General features: G+C 39.0%; 1 protein-coding gene across 1 annotated transcript in view; it reads right to left on the reverse strand.

Annotated features, from left to right (window-relative positions):
* Positions 1–19208, reverse strand: part of CRPPA (CDP-L-ribitol pyrophosphorylase A) — a 310974-nt gene that overhangs the window by 270770 nt on the left and 20996 nt on the right. Inside the window, exon 3 of the mRNA XM_021689627.2 lies at positions 1765–1914. Within this exon, the coding sequence (XP_021545302.1) occupies positions 1765–1914 (150 nt within the window). The remainder of the gene's footprint in view (positions 1–1764; positions 1915–19208) is intronic.

The raw sequence follows: 19208 nt of genomic DNA on the forward strand, positions 1-19208 counted from the left end.
TTATCAAACTCAACATGCAAAAAAAATAATAATAATCCAGTTTAAAAATGGGCAAAAGACATCAGTAGACATTGCTGCAAAGAAGACATAGGGCTAACAGACACATGAGAAGATGCTCAACATCACTCATCATCAGGGAAATGCAAATCAAAACTACCATGAGACTTCACCTCACACCTGTCAGAATGGCTAAAATTAACACAGCAAACAACAGGTGTTAGCAAAGATGTGGAGAAAGGGGAACCCTCTTACCCTGTTGATAGGAATGCAAACTGGTGCAGCCACTCTGGAAAAGAGTATGGAGACTCCTCAAATGTTAACAGAAGTACCCTATGATCCAGCATTTGTACTGGTATTTATCCAAATATTTACCCAAAGAATACAAAAATACTAATTCAGAGGGATATATGCACCCTGTTTATAGCAGCATTATTTACAATAGCCAAATTATGCCAAGAGCCCAAATGTCCAACTGATAAAGAAGACGTAGTATATATACACAATGGAATATTACCCATTAAAAAGAATGAAATCTTGCCATTTGCAAAGACATGGATGGAGCTAGAGAGTATTATGCTAAGTAAAATAAGTCAGAGAAATACAAATACCATGATTTTACTCATAGGTGGAATTTAAGAAACAAATGAACATAAGGGGGACAAAAAGAGGCAAACCAAGAAACAGACTCGTAACTATGGAGAATAAACTGAGGGTTATGGGAGGGGAGTTGGAGGGGGTTGTTAAACAGGTGATGGGTGTTAAGGAGGGCACTTGCTGTGATGAACACCAGGTATTCTATGTATGTAAGTGATGAATCACTAAATTCTACACCTACAATTTATTATGTATGTGACCACCTTCTATCCAAGGTAAGAGGCATTTTTGTATTATAAATGTCAATATTCCTATTACCACTACTTTCATTTTCTTAAAAGTCCATCTATTCCAAACTCTTCACTGATTGTTTAACATCCACCAAACAGTGAGTTAGTTCTAACTTATTTCATTGGGAAGTTTCTGATAAGCAAAATACCTAATAATCAATAACTATTTAATCCATAAATTTGCAATAAATGTCAGCAAAAGGTCCCAAAGCATTTTCAGAACATAAAAACAAAGAAAAATTTCTAAACACAAATCGATTATGTGAGATTTTAGAAGAAGTTAGTTTGTGAATTCAAATGATAAAGTTATCTACAGCTGTGCAAGAAACTTACCATACAGGCCTTAAATGGTTAGAAAGACTACCCTTCCACCTGGATATGGGGAAGTGGCTCTTGTAGTTTTCTCAGTGAACAGTTATTAAGTGTGGTTCAACTATGCTCATACTATTTGCATAAACAACATTGCTCATGTTAGACACCTGCTTTCCTTCTGGGAATCTGAAGCTTTTGTACATGCTGAGGCAGGGGATGCCTATGTGACCAACCCCAATAAACACCTTGAACACCAGACTCTAATGGGCTTCCCTGAAGACAACCATCACCCACATGTTGCTAAATTTTCATTGCTGGTGGGTGGGGGAGAAGATGATGCTTTGTGTGACCCCTCAGGGGAAGATATGAACCTAAGCAAGAATACACATGGATCCTCCCAAACTCTGCATGTGTTTATCCTATGACTCAGCTGTGAATCCGCTCTACTTCACTGTTAGCAATTTTAACTTGAGTCTAACTATACGTGGAATCTTCCAGCATATCTCCAAAAAGAGGAGTATTCTTGTGGACCTCCAACATAGCCATTTTCAGAAATCAGGATGCTTACCTGCTGATAGGCTTCATAGATCACATCAAATAGAAAAGCCTGTGGCATTTCACTTGCTCTGTGTCTGGCACGTTCTAGTGAATGGTCTAGGCAACCATCAGCAGATGGACTGATTACAGTAGATACAAGAGGTCGAATTGCTCCTGCTGCCTAAAGAACAAACAGATATCCAGTTAACATTTATTTCACCTAGAACCTATTTCAAAGTTAAACTCTGACCTCTCGCATTTTGGGGAGATTGTATTCCTAGCTTTAACAAGTAACCTCAAGAAAATATTTGAACAAGTGCTGATTTGGTTCTTAAAGCAGTATTTCCCTATCAAAAACCCTCTTTCTCAATATTACAGTTCCATGAAAGAGACAGGGATTCTTTTTTCCATTATAGGTTCACAAATTCTTTTGCTCACTGGCCACTGAAATCTAATACTAGATCAGAATGCTAAGATCCAAGGGGTATTCCAAGAAGGTGAAAGGGTGAAAGAAGAGTTACTGTGGAAAAAATGGACATGGTACACATCAATATTTATTAGTGTGCCTTCAAAAGTTTTACTTTCAACACAGATAATTAAGGCAACAGATCTATTCCCAAAGATCCCCAAAATGAAACTGAGCCTAAGTAACAATGAATTTATGTCTCACTCTAATTCCTGTGAACAACCATTCCCTCCAAACCATCTTAGAGCAACATTCCCTCAGGTAAAGTAGCCATTGATTTTAATTGCTCTGATAAAAGCTGTCGCCCCTATAGATGCATCTCAACATTACACAAAGGTACCTTCATACCTGACAATTTATCCCCTTTATCTTTAATAGTGTTTCATTGTAGACTTGAAAGTCATTACCAGACAACTCTTTTGGAGAAGTGGCTTTAAAATACAGTTCTCCTGTGGTCGGCCATTAACCAAACCTCCTCCATAAGTTCTTTTCGTCCACGTAACAAACACATAGATATTACAGCACATCAAACTGATGAGCCAGCCAATTTGATCTTGAGAAGAACAGTATCTGTGCAAGATAGATAGCCTATAAACTAGCTTATAAAATCCCAGAGACTGGCTGAAAATCAAAGCTAATATGTGAGCCAAGTAGACAGTTTATAAACTGTCACCATTTCCAGTGACTCAAGTAGAAGTTTGGAGCCCAGAAATAAAAGCAAAAATGAGGAGACCGCCAGGGCTGATACGGAGGGAGTGATGTCCATGTAGGTGAAAGATAAATAAGAAGAAAACCCAATTGGTCAAGCCTGACACCTATCAATAAAAGAATACAAAAGAGGGGCGCCTGGGTGGCTCAGTCATTAAGCGCCTGCCTTCGGCTCAGGTCATGATCCCAGCGTTCTGGGATCGAGCCCCGCATCGGGCTCTCCGCTCGGCGGGAAGCCTGCCTCTCTCCCCTCCACTCCCCCTGCCTGTGCTCCTCTCTCACTGTGTCTCTCTCTGTCAAATAAATAAATAAAATCTTTAAAAAAAAAAAAAAAAAGAATACAAAAGAAACAGATTTGCATGCATACATATATAGAGAGAGCTTTTTAAGGGAAAAGTTCTATTTATACTGCAACTATGTATAGGTAATGCTGGAATTCTATACCAGGCCATGAAGCAAATATATTAAAAAGAGAATGAGTCACAAAGTGTCAGCATGAGGACTTTAGCAGACTTTCTCTCCAGCAAAAGAACTAGTGAAAAATATTTTACAACAACCATTTAAAATCCTTGAAGGGCATGCACCAGATGAAACATTTTTTAAGAGTATCAACTAAAACTTGGTAAAAACAGAGCTTGAGGTACTCAAGTCATGATCTATTTCTTCCTTAATCATCCACGCAGCTCAGTGTGACTGAAGTTCCACTCAGAGGAGGTATGGCTGAAAAGATGGGGCTTTCCTCTCCCCCTATCTCCCAGTTCAAAGGACAGAGGGCTAGCATTTCCCATCCTACTCAGCCCAAGGTCACAGAGGCTAAATTAAAGCCTACTGTGGACAAGAGATTGGAGACTCCCTTCCCACTACATAGCCTTCACTACCAAGTGGAATATCTACCCCAGGCACAGTAAACACAGAATGTATACTGGGCCCTGAACACCCTTAACCCCCAATCTCACACAGGGCAGAGGTTTCACACCAGGAGAAGCATAACAAAAAGGTAAGAGTCTTCAAATATCTCCATGGACCACTCTGCTCATGAAGTAGAAGTGTCACTTAGAAAAACAAGGTATTATGCCTCACTGAGTAACAGTGTGGTGATTTTTTACAGGGAGAGAGACAGGCTGTAAGAACAGAACTATCAAGTTCTCCCAAAGGGAACTCACCTTGTATAACTGACTGTGACCAAGTTTAAACCTAAGTGCACTTGCAAAAGAAATGGAGACTACCGTGCTAAGCAATTAAGAGGAAGGTGGTAGCTACAAGACAGCATAAAGCTCAACTATTGGTAAGCAAGTTTACCAGAGATAACCACAGAGAGAGAGACAAGTAGCAACAGCCCCCCTGGAATCAGAGCAAACTTCCAATACTGACCTCAAAAACTACCTTTGCCATGGAGCCAAAGTTAAATTGAATCAGATTATAGAGCCTTTTGTAGCTCAGGCATTGTAAGAAAGAGAGAAAGAAAGAAAGAGCTAAAGAGCAAGAGCGAGAGAGAGAAAGAGAAAGAGAGAGAAAAAGAGAAAGAGAAAGAAAGAGAAAAAGAGAAAGAAGAAAGAGAAAGAGAGACAGACAGAGACAGACAGAAAGAAAGAAAGAAAAAGAAAGAAACAGAGAGAGAGAGAGAAAGAGACAGAGAGAAAGCAAGCAAGCAAGCAATTGCAGGCAACGAATAGAGTTTATCAGTTTAGTGTGGTATCAGAGACAGTAAGAGATTAACAACAAAAGGCAAAAGGAACCCTACTAAACTACTTTCATTCCAGGCTGGCTACATTCATGCCCAAGACTGCACCCTCTGTAGAGTGATTTTAGAGACTTCACTGGGTAGGGGAAAACAAGACTTTACTGAAATAGACCAGCCAAGTCACATACAACAGTAACAGTAAGTCCTGAGGAAATGGGAGGGAGACTATCACCATCTAGAACTGATACTAAAGGTCTACCAACCAATGAATGGATAAAAAGAACATGTGCTACATATATCCACAAGGAAGTATTTTTCAGCCATAATGAAGTTGCTTCAACAAAGTAAGTATTTTCAACAACAATATGGATGGACTTCAAGGGCAATGTGCTAAGTGAAGCAAGTCAGAGAAAGACAAATACCTTATGATCTCACCTATATATGTAAAGGCTAAAAGATACAACAGATTGGTGGCCAGAAGTCGGGGGACAGAGGTGGGCAAAATGGATGAGAACATTCAAAAGGTAAAACTTCCAGTGACAAATTAAGTCCTGGAGATGTAATGTACAGCATGGGCTATAATTAATACTCCACAGTATCAAGTTGCTTAGAGATCTTAAAAATCCTAAGGAAAGGATTCTGTAACTATGTCTGGTGACAGATGTTAACTTATTTTGGTGATCATTTCACAATGTAAACAAATGTAAAAACATTATGTTGTACAACTGAAACTTATGTTGTATATCAATTATACCTCAAAAAAATCTGTCAAAAAACTTACATGTGAGAATTTCAAAACTGTGGAAGGTGTACATACTAATAATGAACCCAAGAAGAAATTAGAGAAACAGAAGATACTGAGATGAAAAGATACAATATGAAACACAGCATGCAGCTGAAGCAGTTGTAAGAGGGAAATTTATAGCTGTGCATGTCTATGTATAAAGACATTCTCAAGGCCAAAACCTTCTACCTTAAGACTTACACTCCTATCTTAAGATTTTTGGAAAAACAACACCAATTATAACAACAGAACACCCTCAAATTAAATCAAGTGTAAGTAGTAAATAGAGATTAGGATAAATTAACTAGAGAGTATAAAAAGAGGGGAAAAATCAATATCCAAACTCAGTTCTTTGAAGAATTAACAGGATTGACAAACTTCAACTGTTTGAACCAAGTGGGGGAGGAGATTCTAATTAGTGAAATCAGGAATCAAAGTGGTGTTTCTACCAACCTCCCAGAAATAAGGAATTTTCAGCAAATTACATGAAATTTCTGTTTCCTAGAAAGGCATTAACTATAAAAACTGATTCAGTAATAGACAATTTGAATAGACCTATAACAAGTACGAAAACAGAATTAGAAATTTTTATTTCGCACGAAGAAAATCCAGGCAGCTTCACTGGTTATACCAAAAAAAAAAAAAAAGAAAGAAAAGAAAAATCTTCAATACCAATTCTTCACATTATCCCAAGAAGTAATATAGGAGAGAATGCTTCCTAACCCACTCGGTAAGATGAGTACTGCCAAAACCAGACAAAGGCATCACAAAAAAGTACAACTACAGACCAAAACCCCTGATGAATACAGATGCATAAATCTTCAACAAAATACTAACAAACCAAATTTGGCAATAAGTGTTACATACCATAACCAAGTGGGATTTATCCCATGAATGCAAAATTGATTCAACATACCCCAAAAATCATTGTCATTTCTCACATTAAAGGGCAAAAAAATCCAGAAACACTCAAACAAATGCAGAAATAGCATCTGACAAAATGCAATGCTCCTTCATGAAAAAAGCATTCAACCAAATTAGGAACAGAACTCGCTCTAGCCAATAAAGGGCAACTATGAAAAACCCACAGGTAACATCATATTTGATAAATACTCTCTATTTTTGCTTTCATATCAAGAACAAAAATATATCCACTGTCACCACTTCTATTAAACATTGTACTGGAAGTTCTAGTCAGGATAATTAGTCAAGAAAAAATAGAAGGCATCCAAAAGGAGTTAAACTATCTGTATTTGCAGATAATATTTTATAGAAAATCCTGATGAATTCCCTTTAAAAAACTAGGAATAAAGACATTTGGCAAGAAGGCACAGGACAAGACCAACAAAAACAACAACAAAATCACTTCTATCTCTGTACTAGCAATGTACCATTCAAAAAGAAAAAATTCATTTACAATAGCGTCAGAAAGAAAACACTTAACGTGTAACAAAAAAGTTAAAAATTTATTCCGAGAACTATAAAAATTCCCAAGCTCCTATGCAAAAGTCAGCATCTCTACCTACTCACTGGCCCCCATTCCCTCTCAAGTCTTTCTCTACAGCAACAGTCCTCCTCCTATCCTGCCCCATCAATTTTTATTCCTTTACTCAACTATCTTCATTAGTGTCCAGGCATTCTGTGACATCTCAAGTCAAGCCATTCCTCCTTTGATCACACCTATCTTCCAACTAGGACCAAATTTCTCCTAGTCAGTTTCAGACAAAGTCTGTTGAAGAACTATCCATACTACTTAATATCTCCAATGTCTGCCTCTTCCCATGTTCTTTGCAATCTACTTTAATGAGGATTATGTCTCCCCACATCCACAAAAACATATTTAGCAATATCACCCATGACCCCCACACGGCCAAATCTAATGGAGAGCTCTGTTTTCTCAAGAGCATTTGCTCATGTGGCTTTCAGAAACAATTTTCAAACAACCACCTCACTCTCATGCTCTAAAACCTCATTCTAAATGGTCAAATGTTCCCAAGCTGGGACCTCAAAGTTCTCTAGCTACCCTCATTCTTTAAGTGACCTCATCAAGTTACAACACTTCACATACTGTCTATATGAGAACTTCCCAATCTATCCGGCTATCCTAGAATGTTCCCTTCAATTCTGGACTTTCATACCCAAATACCCTATTTAAAACTTCTCCAATCAAGAGATACGCCTCAACTATAACATACTGAGATCAGTTTTGATTTCACACATACCACATATTCCAAACCTGCTCCTCCATACACTTCCCATTTTCATAAAGGTCAACTCTATTCCTCTGGTTATTCTTGTCAAAACCTTGATCATGGATTTCTCTCCTCTCATATTCCAAATCGAATCCATCAGCAAGCCCCATTACCTTCAAACTACCCCACGTCAGCATACATTTCAATGTTTTCACTGCTGCGATCTGAAACCAAGGAACCCAGGCTTCCTCCCTCAGACCTCATACAGAAAACAAAGACCGTAAATGAAGACATTAGTATTTTTCACTACATTAAAATAAACTGCTAGAAAATTATTACGGGGCATATAACTAGCAAAGTATTTGTGTGTACAGTATTTAAGTAATTCCTAGAAATCAGTTTTTACTTGAAAAATACCAATATGAAACTAAAATTTAAATTAGAAAAATAGGGGCAAAAGACTTTCATGGGCAATTCAATGAGAACATATAAATCTTTAAGTACTTGAAGAATTGCCCAACCTATTAACAAAAGACTAAATTAAACCACAAAGAGAAAGCATTTTCCACTAACTGGATTAGGAAAAAGTCAATCTAACAGTATGAATTGGAAAGGACATGGCTCTAACTCAAACTCCTGTTATACCCTATTGAGTAGAATTTGTACACATTTGGAAATTAATTTAGCATCATCTGATCAAAATGGTAATATGCATTTATCTCGACTCTAGTGAAATCCTTGCTCATGTACTTAAAACATTAATAGTAATGTTCATGCTAGCAATGCTTGCACTGGCAAAAATTAAAGAAAACATGTTCACCAACTACAAATAGATGAATGGTGATAAAAAGCAGTGATCATGAACACATGATAGCTACAAAGATTCACATGAATATATGTCCCTAAATGTATTTTTTTTTTTGAAGTGCTGTCAAAATAAAAGCAAAACAGAAGTTGAATCGTACAAATAATTTTTTTTACAGGGGTATAAAAAAAGCATAGAAACCTAGTATGTCCTTTAGGAATACATGCTACAAAATGGGGGGGACACGAATAAAAACAAATTTCAGGATGTTTATCCACGTGGGGGAAATAAATAGGATCGAGGCAGGGATATAGTTTTAAAGCAACTGTAATGTTCAGGTGGTAGATCTGGAGGTGTCCAAAGCGCTTTTCAGGTTCCCCTTTTTTAATTTCTAAAAGTGTATTTATGGACTCTCACTTTGACCAATAAAAACTTCTCAAGAGAAGAAAACCATCCACATTTGTGATGCTACTAGGGTAGGACTGGTATATTCCAGACTTTGTAAGGTTCTGGTTTAATGGAGGCCTAGAGATCAGCTAACAAGTAGTGCAATAGGAAAACCACTTAAAGCATGGAGCAATGGGTGTTATATGCAAACAGTGAATCATGGAACAGTACATCAAAAACTAATGATGTAATGTATGGCGATTAACATAACATAGTAAAAAAACAAAAATAAATAAAAATAAAATTTAAAAAGCACAAGGTGACTAACTCGCTTACTCAACAAAATGCCCATGAAAAGAATCACATGTCAAAAAAAAAAAAAAAATCATTCTCTGGCCAACCCTGTTTTTCCTCCAACTACTACTCACTCAACTATCTGCTTTAAACAGATCTAGAATAAAGATGCTTAAATTGGCAGGCATAAGAGACTTTTTTTCAGAAACCTAAATCATCAGTTATATCGATCTTTTCTGAAATATAAAGCACCAAAATTAAGACCCAAGTATGGACAGAGTCATTTAGTTGCCTCTACAATACAGCCATCTCTAGTAGTAGTTACATTAAGCACAATTCTGAGTTGTCAGATATACTGTCTCATTTGGAATTAGCCTAATAAGCCCCGAATGGAAGCTTAACAGCTCAGCACCACAGTGATTACCTGCCTCTCAAGCTCATCTATGAAAGTATTTCCACACGTTAATGCATGGAAATCATCAGAGATACAAATCATACAATGTGGAAAAATGAACCCCACCTCTTCTGTTTATTTTTAAAAGCACATTTGAACAATACTTCTCCATACACAGAGCAGGTGCTGACATGCACTCCTGCTCACATGTCGGCATTCAAGCTAATTATGACAATGCACTATAGAAATCCTGACTATATAATTACAATTTCATTTACCTGAGTTGTCTTTAGTCTAAGACTACTTAATACACGTTTACACAATCACATCTCTAAAGGTAATCATCGGCCATTATGAGATTTTGAATATTTCATATTTCGAAAGAAGAATACCTCAAATCTCCTTCCATAAAAAATATTCAATACAGAAATGCAAGTATTTTATAAAAACCTATCCAAATTGCTCTATCACTCCAAGGGCCCCTAAAAAACAGTATATGTAGCAAGAATAAGGTCCCCATTTGATATACTCAACTTTAAGTCGTGAAAATTAAAGTAGTACCATTTAACTTAAATCTAAAATGATCTGAAGTATTCTTCATGGATGTTCTCAATGTTTAATAAGCTTTATTACATTTTAATTCCTAGACATATCATGGTTCTGCCCCCCCTTCTCCAACTACATTTGAGAGTAATACATAGAATATACAGGGGTAGTAGTTTTAGATAAGCAAAACAAAAGCTTTTCACGCAGCTTTTTCAACATCAGGAACAGATCAAGTTTTACCTCATTCCCTAGTAGTCAGGGAATAATTCACCACCTGCCCTGGGCACTTCAACTTGTGTCAAAATATGCCTCAACTTTCCCACTAGATCATCAGAATTCACTGCTTTCTCACAAATCAAATTGCTTCTTTAGGTGTAGGACTTAATACCAATGTTTCTTTCCCTCCAGTAAGATACAGAATCCAATGGCCCAGGAGCACTTATTACCTGACCCCCATCTAATACTGAACTCTGAGCTTCAATGCACTTGATCATGATCAAAACTAACCAATAGAAAGCCAGTACAAGTTACCGTTAGCCAATAACGGTATGGTCAATTCTACTTAAGATTCTTTGTTTGGAAAATATCATCATCTGCCAAGTCATTTTTCAGCTCTTTTAAAATAAGCCCACAATACTTTGAATAAATTTCTAATACTGGGTAGTCAAAGAGTATATTCTTCCTGATGCACACATATTAACTTTTACTTCTGAAGTGTTCTTTAATCATTACCAAGTATAGCCCTACTATAAAACACAAATATTGCCCACACACTCATACACCCCCATGTCAGAGTTTCTGGTTATTAATTACAATGCTTCTCTTCAGAAAAGTACTCAGATTTTCTAACTAAAAACTAACCATCCTACAGGACATGGGATAGTCCCCCAACAGAAAGCATCTTACCCAAAATGTCAATTGTGCCAAGGTTGAGGAAGCCTGTGCCACTTCCACATTCAGATACAGAAAAAAACTAAGGCCTGGAAGTCTACAAAAATCCCTTTTGCCTTAATACTGGAAAAACCACCCAATATATTAAGTGTAGGGGACTCTTATGAGATAAGCAGTAAGATGTACCTTGGTCAAGTGTTGATAAGATCACAAGCAGTTGAAAATCTTTAATTAGGGGCACCTTGGTGGCTCAGTCAATTAGGCATCTGTCATGATCTCAGGGTCCTGGGATCGAGCCCCACATCAGGCTCTGGGCTCAGCAGGGAGTCGGCTTCTCCCTCTCCCTCTGCACCTGCCCCCTGCTCCTTGAGCTTGTGCGTGCTCTCTCAAATAAATATTTAAAAAATAATTTTTTTTTAAATAAACTCTTTAAGTACTATATCCATCGGTAGGTCTGCCTAGTTTAGGCAAGCAATTCAGTGTCTCAACTAATCTCACACAACCTCGGAAGGATGCAGAGAGTGCAGGAGCACAGGGATTTTAGCACAAGAGAAGATCAGATCTACTGGCAGGGAATGGCAAAGAAAAACTGAAGCATAGAAAAGTACTCGTGTCTTATTACCTCACATCATCCAATCAGGTCCAGCCAATCCAAGTCCCTTAACATTCTTTTTTTCCCAACCTCTACTTCTTTCTCTATTTTAATTGGCTTAAAGAGACCTTCACCACTCAGCTGGATCAATACTGTAGATCCCAAACTAATTTCAGTTCCCTCAACCTCCTCCTGGACTCCACATATAAAACCAGGAAGACAGTCATCTTTCTAAGCTTCAAGTCTTAGGTTATTTCCTCTTGGTGGCGGGGGGGTGGGGGGTGGGAGGTGGTTGGGCAGGAAATCAATGGTTCCCCCCTTGTCTCCAGAAGCTAATTCAAGGAAAGAGATCAGGGAGTATTAATGAATTCAGACATGCTGAAAAAGGCAAATTTCAGTGGTTCTGTTCAGCTGGAAGTTGAACATACAATGTCTGGAATTATAACAAAGAAGGTGTAGCATGACAGAAATTTTGGAGAGAACATCTCAAGTGGTAAAATGGTTACATGGAAATGCTTTGTACCAAGTAGAATAATCATCTCCCAGAGTTACATGTTGTAGGATTTTTTTTTTTTTTAGATTTTATTTATTTATTTGAGAGAGAGACAGACAGAGATAGTGAGAAGAGAGCATGAGCAGGGAGGAGAGAGAGAAGCAGGCTCCCACTGAGCGGGGAGCCCGATGTGGGACTCGATCCCAGGACCCTGGGATCATGACCTGAGCCGAAGGCAGACGCTTAACCGACTGAGCCACCCAGGTGTCCCTGTAGGATTTTTTTTATACAGTACTCTGGAAGAGACAAAAACACAGGGACAGAGAACACATCAATAGTTGACAGGGATTAGGAAGAGAGCAAGGGTCTGAGTACCAAGCAGCACCAGAAGGCAACTCTTTGGAGTGTTAGAAAGTTTTGCTGTGATTACAATCATCTATAGATACAAACACTCAGACTATGTACCTTCCCTAAAGTGAATTTTACTGTAGGTCATTTTTTCAGTTAAGTAACATGAGCATGATTTTCATTGCTCAGAAATACTTTGTTAAGTTATAATAGAAGTTAAAGGGAATGTTTAGAGTATGGAAGATGGATCTGAAAAGAGAGGTCAAAAAAAAAAAAAAAGGTAAATACTATAGTCACAGAAGACAAGGTAGAGCTGCAGAAGGAAGATCTGGTTAACACGGTCAAACTTAACTCAGCCACTGGGTATACATTGGTATGTTAGAATACAATTCATTTCTAATGTCAGTCAACTGGAGTTAGCACAATCTCCACAGTTCACAACCAGACTGCCATTACTGTAGACACCAGGCACAAGTGAGGTCCTCACATCACATATAATCCTGACCAACCGGCTCCAAGTGCACGAGGTTCTCACAGCCCCCAGTGAAGTTCACCAAAACTCCTGGAACTCAGGAAAATGATTATGACTACTTCAGATTACACATTTATGACCAAGGATATTTTATCAGAGCAGATAAATGAAGAGAGACACAGGGCAGGGTCTGGGAGAGTGCACAACACAGCTTCCCTGGTGCCCTCTCCGCATGGAATAAGCAAGTGCCATGCTATCTGCACACCACCGTTCAACCAGTTAGCTTCCCTGAGCTTCAGCACCCAGGGTTTTTACTGGGATATCACTTTGGCATTATGAGCCATTGAATCACCGACCATGTGGTTGAATTCAGTCTCCAGCCCTATTCCTCTCCCCCAGAGGTGGGGCTGATTCAAAGCCTCAACTCTCCAATCACCATTATTAGACACCAATAGTATTTCTGGCGACCAGCCTCCATCCTGAGTGATCTCATTAGCATAAGCTCAGGGGAGATCCAAGGGGCTCATAAAAGAAAAGCACACCCACAAAGACCATCCTAGTACTTGGAAAATCCCAAATATTTCCATTCTCCCTTCAAGGAGCCAAATATAAAAGCCAGTCAGCTTCTTTATTTTACAACAGACTAAAAATGCACATCTAATTTAGGAATTGAGATGTTACAGGTGCACTTGGACAGAGGAGTGAGAGGAGAAAAAAGCCAGATTGCTGTGCACTGATGAGTAAACTGAAAGTGCAAAAGCAGGAGCAATAAATCTGATGGTTATTGTCAGAAGTTGATTAAGGAGAGGATAAAACATGATTAGAGATGCAAGAACAGAGGGCTTAAATTCGTGCAAGTAATTAAGGAAGTATCTTCCCTCGGGAGCACATCTCGAGGAGGCTGCTTTCCTGATGCACTGTTATTTTCAAATTCATGTTATTACTGGCAGTTTTGTGAATATAAGAGCTAGCTTAGAAGTCCTAAAATGATTCTCTGTCATTTCTGTGTTCCAAGTTATTTTACCCTTGCCAACATCTCTCTTAGAACAATGTCCTTGTTATTGCTTTTCATCTCTGGAAATATGCAGAAATATACAAGTAATTTATATTTAGTAAAACTCTTGTACTTTCAGCAGTATGGCTAACAAATTATCTTGCAAAACCTCTTGCTATTTAAAAAATTCAGAAGATATGTTATTAACAGCTTTTCTCCCCCCAGCGTGACTTTTAAAATTTTTTTTTAAGTTTTTTTGTTTTTTTTTTAAACTAGGACTCTCTAGGTAACTCCCTAGGACTAACATCAGAGCCAGAACCCAAGGAAAACAGCAGAGATGTTTTGTGTTAATAAGAGGTTTTAAACAAATGAAAAGGATTGAGGAATGACATTTTGAGCCTATGCTACTTGGTCAGGAAGAACTGTGGTCCTCACATAAAGATCCATGTAACCATTTAAAAGGTAGACCACCTACAGTATAGTATCCAGTGTGGTAGGACTGCACAGAATTGTTTGCTGTCCTGGTTTGGATTCTGACGGGGAGGGGAATCTCCCCTGAGAAGTCTTAACTATCACCTTGATTTAAGTTCAGATTTTGGCTTAACATTACCATAAGATGCATAAAACCTCAAGCCAAAAATTAACATAAAGAGATCCCAAAATGGTAAAGCCCTCAGGATCCCCAGCAGAACCAACACAAATCTGTTCCAGAAACATATCCTCATCCCATGCCCAAAGGACTCCTACTTATAATGTCTTGCCAAACATGGGCCTACAATACAGTTTACTCAACAGAAGAGTAAACAAATCACAAGTGAAGTAATGAAGAACTACAAAGAATTACATTAGCTACAGTGTATTAAATATTCATATTTAAATACTGAAAAATAGAATATAAAATCATAAGAAAAAGGAGCCCAATGACATTTGAAAAGGACTGAATCAAACTTCTAGAAATTAAAATTTTAATTGGAAGAACACTTCAACAAGAAATTACATAAGGGCTGAAAAAATGAGAACTGAATTTTCCCAGAAGACACCACCCTCCTACACACGCATGCACACGCACACATGGAAAAAAAAAGGTAGTAAGAGGACAGGTTAAGGTTTACCATACATACAGTGAGGCAGAAGTAAAAGAGATAAAGCCGTAGGGTGGGAAATGGAGGAAGGTCAATATTTAAAGGATAATGGTATAGAAGTTTCTAGAAATGGGTAAGATGTAAATCAAAACTCATGAATAAATACAAGGCAAGGGACAAAAAAAATTCTTATCTAGTCACCTATTACAGAGAGTGCACATTACCTGCAAAAAATAAAGGACTTTAAAAACCTGATGGACCCTCCATAGCTAAGATAGTGATGGAGTAGGAGGACCTAGACTTGCCTTGTCCCTCTAAAGTAACGAGGTAATTATCCAATCATTCTAAATACCCAAGAAATTGACCTGAGTTCTGACAGAACTGCACAACTAGAGGGAGAGAAGAGCCACATGGAGGAAAGTACAAAGTGCAGAGATGTAGTTTGGGGAAGAAATGCACTGCAAGTACCGTGGAGGTGAGGGAGCCCTGGTCAGAGAGAGCTCAGAGAGACACAGGAGTGCAGAGGGGGTCTCAGGAGGAGACCACTTCCCCAAAGCCACTGGCTGGGAAAACTATGGAGGCTGATGGTCCTGAGTTTTTACTACCAGCAGGGCTCAAAGACTGGAGTTTTTAGAGGTCATGCTGGAACAGAGCCTTAGGGCACTGCCCTGCTCCGGGAAAGAAAGCAGGCTAACCACCCGGGGCATGATTGGAAGGTCACTTAAGGCACAAAGGGAGAGACTGTTTGCTCTTCTAGCATTTGTGAGACGTGGAGTTTGCAGCAATGCCTCTCTGGGGACAAAGGAGCCAGTGGGCACCATTCCCCTCCTCCACCCCTCTGCATGGGTGCAGAGACACCAGCCGAGGGCAGCTAACCCAGACACTGGCTATTTAGCCTACTTTGCTGCAAATTGCAAGCCCCCTCACTCTGGTGTGACTGCCCTTCTAGGTAAAACCTGCATCCATCCCAGTGTGGTGAGACCCTCCCCCCAGAAGACCAGCAAAGCCCACCCCCTCTGCCATAGCACATCATTAAAATTTGGAGTTTTAAAAGTCAGCAGGTTTAGCTGGGATAGAGCCCAAAGTGTATTGCACTGCTCCAGGCAGGCAAGCAACCTGGAGACAGACTGCATGAAAACAGCAATCTGAAAAATGCCTGGGATGTACATAGGGAAATTATGCACTCTTCTGGGGGTGCTTCCCTGAGAGCAGCAAGCACAGAGACCCCTCTCCGGGAACAAAGGAGCTGACTGGCACCATTTCCTTCCTTAATCCCTCAGCAGAAAGCAGCTTCAGTAAACAGCCTAGCTCCAACACTGGCTGCCTAACCTGCTTAAACCAAGTCCTACCCCCAGTGCTCTGCTGCTACTGCTTTTCTCAGGCAAGTGTGCCTATAGCCCAATACAGTGGGCCCCTTCCCCCAAATACCAGCAGGAACCCCCACATACATCACGTCTTCCAACCATAGGGTTCTGCAAGGCTTCAGTTCTAGTGGTAGTAGTATCAGGTCTCATTTAACAAGCAGACCAGAGCACATCTAGTTTAAACTTGCCACACTCTGGCCAAGGTCCAAACACTGCCCACTACAGGCAAGAAGAGCTTCTATAGATGACTGACCAGAGGACAGAGCAGCCAAAACTCAGCAGCAGAGGGCAGAGTGCAGAGTACACAGCAGAGACACCCGCTGAAACACCAGGCCCTGAGAACTATATGACCTCTTCTTCATAAAGCCATTACTCTCAGGAGCAGTAACTAAGTCCCTAACTTACAAGGGAAGGCCTGTAAGGCTAGCCACAGATCTCCACACAGAAACTTGGCAAGCCAGAAGAGAGTGGCATGGTATCTTCAATGTGCTGAATGGGAAAAATCTGCAGCCAAGAACTACTCTATCCAGCAAACCTATCATTCGTACTAGAAGGAGAGATAAAGAGTTTGGACAGACATTGTCCAAAGACGACATACAGATGGCTAACAGACATGTGAAAGATGCTTGACATCACTCATGATTAGGGAAATGCAAATCAAAACTACAATGAGATATCACCTCACACCTGCCAGAATGGCTAAAATTAACAACACAAGAAACAACAGGTGTTGGCGAGGATACCGAGAAATGGGGATACCTCTTACACTGTTGGTAGGAATGCCAACTGGTACAACCACTCTGAAAAACAGTATGGAGTTTCCTGAAAAAAGTTAAAAATAGAACTACCCTAAGATTCAGCTTTCCCACTACTATTTACCCAAAGAATACAAAAACACAGATTTGAAGGGACACATGCATCCTGATGTTCACAGCAGCATTATCAATAGCCAAACTATGGAGAGAGCCCAAATGTCCATCTCTTGATGAATGGATCAAGAAGATGTGGAATATATGTGCAATGGAGTATAACTCAACCAAAAAAAAAAAAAAAAAAAAAAAAAACATCTTGCCATTTGCAAGGACATGGATCGAGGTAGACAGTATTATATGGAGTGAAATAAGTCAATCAGAGAAAGAAATACCACAGGATTTCACTCATATGTGGAATTTAAGAAACAAAACAAGTGAACATATGTGGGGGAGGGGAAGAGACAAGCCAGGAAAGCCTCTTAACTATAGAGAATAAATTTTGGGTTACTGAATGAGGGTTGGGCAGGGGAAATAAGTGGGTGATGGGGATTAAGGAGGGCACTTGTTAGGATGAACACCAGGTGTTATATGTAAGTGATGAATCACTAAATTCTACACCTAAAACTATTATTACACTGTACATTAACTGGAATTTAAAAACTCGAATAAAATAAATAAAAATAAAATCAGCCTGACAGAAAAGGCAGATAACTTTCAAGGGATACAATTAGACTTTCAAGGGATACTATTATACTGGTCAACAAACTTCTCACAAGCAGAATTAAAGCCAGGACACAATGATATATTTTCAAAGTACTGGGAAAGAAAAAATAGTTATAAACTTAGAAATGTATACCCTAGGCAAATGATCATCAAGTGAAAAGCAGAATTAACCCTGAAAGGGTTTACCTGCTAGCTCTATTGGAGTCTTCTCCCCTCCATGGAACCCAGAAATGAAGCTTATAGAGATAAGATAACCTGGGTCCTGGTGATAGTTCTGAGTTCCTCTATGCAGATAACTCAATTATCAGCCTTAATTTGGGACATCTTAGTATTTTGAAGTAATCTATCTTCAATTTGAAAATGGTTTTTAAACCAAGAAGTTAAAATTTCACAGTTCCCTTTAACATGTATGCTCTCCAAGGGGCTGTCTCAGTGTCTACCTTATGCAGGAAAGGATTTAATCTGCAAGGGACCTTTGGGTACAGCTTGAAAGTTAAGAGCTAAGAGAAAAGAGAATCCGTTAAGAATCTATACAACGCAATTTACGAGAACAAAGGAGCATTAGTTCAAAAGAAGTCATGGAAACCAAGTGGTTTAGTGTCTCTGACTAAGCTCACCATTTTCTTGCATTGGGATGTTATCCAATTCAGACCAGTCTTGGGCAATTTAATGCCTAGAGGGTAAGAAGGTGTCATTCCTTTCCACCAACACAAGAACTTCAACTACCACGCCAAGTCTCAATTCCACTTATGTTTTTACAATTAGAATTTAGAACAGTGTGAGAGTGTTGGCAGGAAGTAGTACCTGGATTACCTAAGGTTGTTAGGTCACTATCCTAACCTTTATAGTTTAGGAGAACCAAGAGATACTGAATGTCTTCAGTGTAAGACTATGTATTGTTTAGAGACAACCCTTCTAGATTAGCTGAATGAAACCTTCCATGGCCTCTGAGTTCTTTTACAACTTTCACCAAGTTACAGGTAACTGACAGCAATGCAAAATCATACATGCCTATCAAGATGCAAATCCACTCTGCCCAGTGGAGGTTTGACACCCCTCACATGGTGGGGGGCGGGGGGGAAGACAGTTTTGCCTATGTGAGTCCATTTCAGTATTGCTTTATTTCATGAAAATGTGTGCTTCTCTGGATTCTAACCTGTGCCTGGTTCTTTCATTAATAACATGAGCATGTGAAGAATTTCACATACCTGTATGAAACTCATTCTCTACTTTCTTGAAAATTAGTCCCTAACACCATCAAAACAAGACATCATTTCTAGCAGACACCAGGTTTCTGAAGCTTCAAAATAAATTGTGAAGATGCCACTTACAACTAGCTTCTGAATGCCAAGTTTCAGCGATTTCATTAAAATATCATGTATGATTTAATCATGTACATAATACATAAGTTATTCTGATTAACCTTAAAGATAGTCCAGGAATTCCAACAAATCTGCAACAAAGTCAGTAACTGCTATATCTGTTAATGTTTCATTAAGTCACCAGT

This window comes from Neomonachus schauinslandi, chromosome 12 (genome assembly GCF_002201575.2).
Source record: "Neomonachus schauinslandi chromosome 12, ASM220157v2, whole genome shotgun sequence".
Taxonomy (NCBI): domain Eukaryota; kingdom Metazoa; phylum Chordata; class Mammalia; order Carnivora; family Phocidae; genus Neomonachus; species Neomonachus schauinslandi.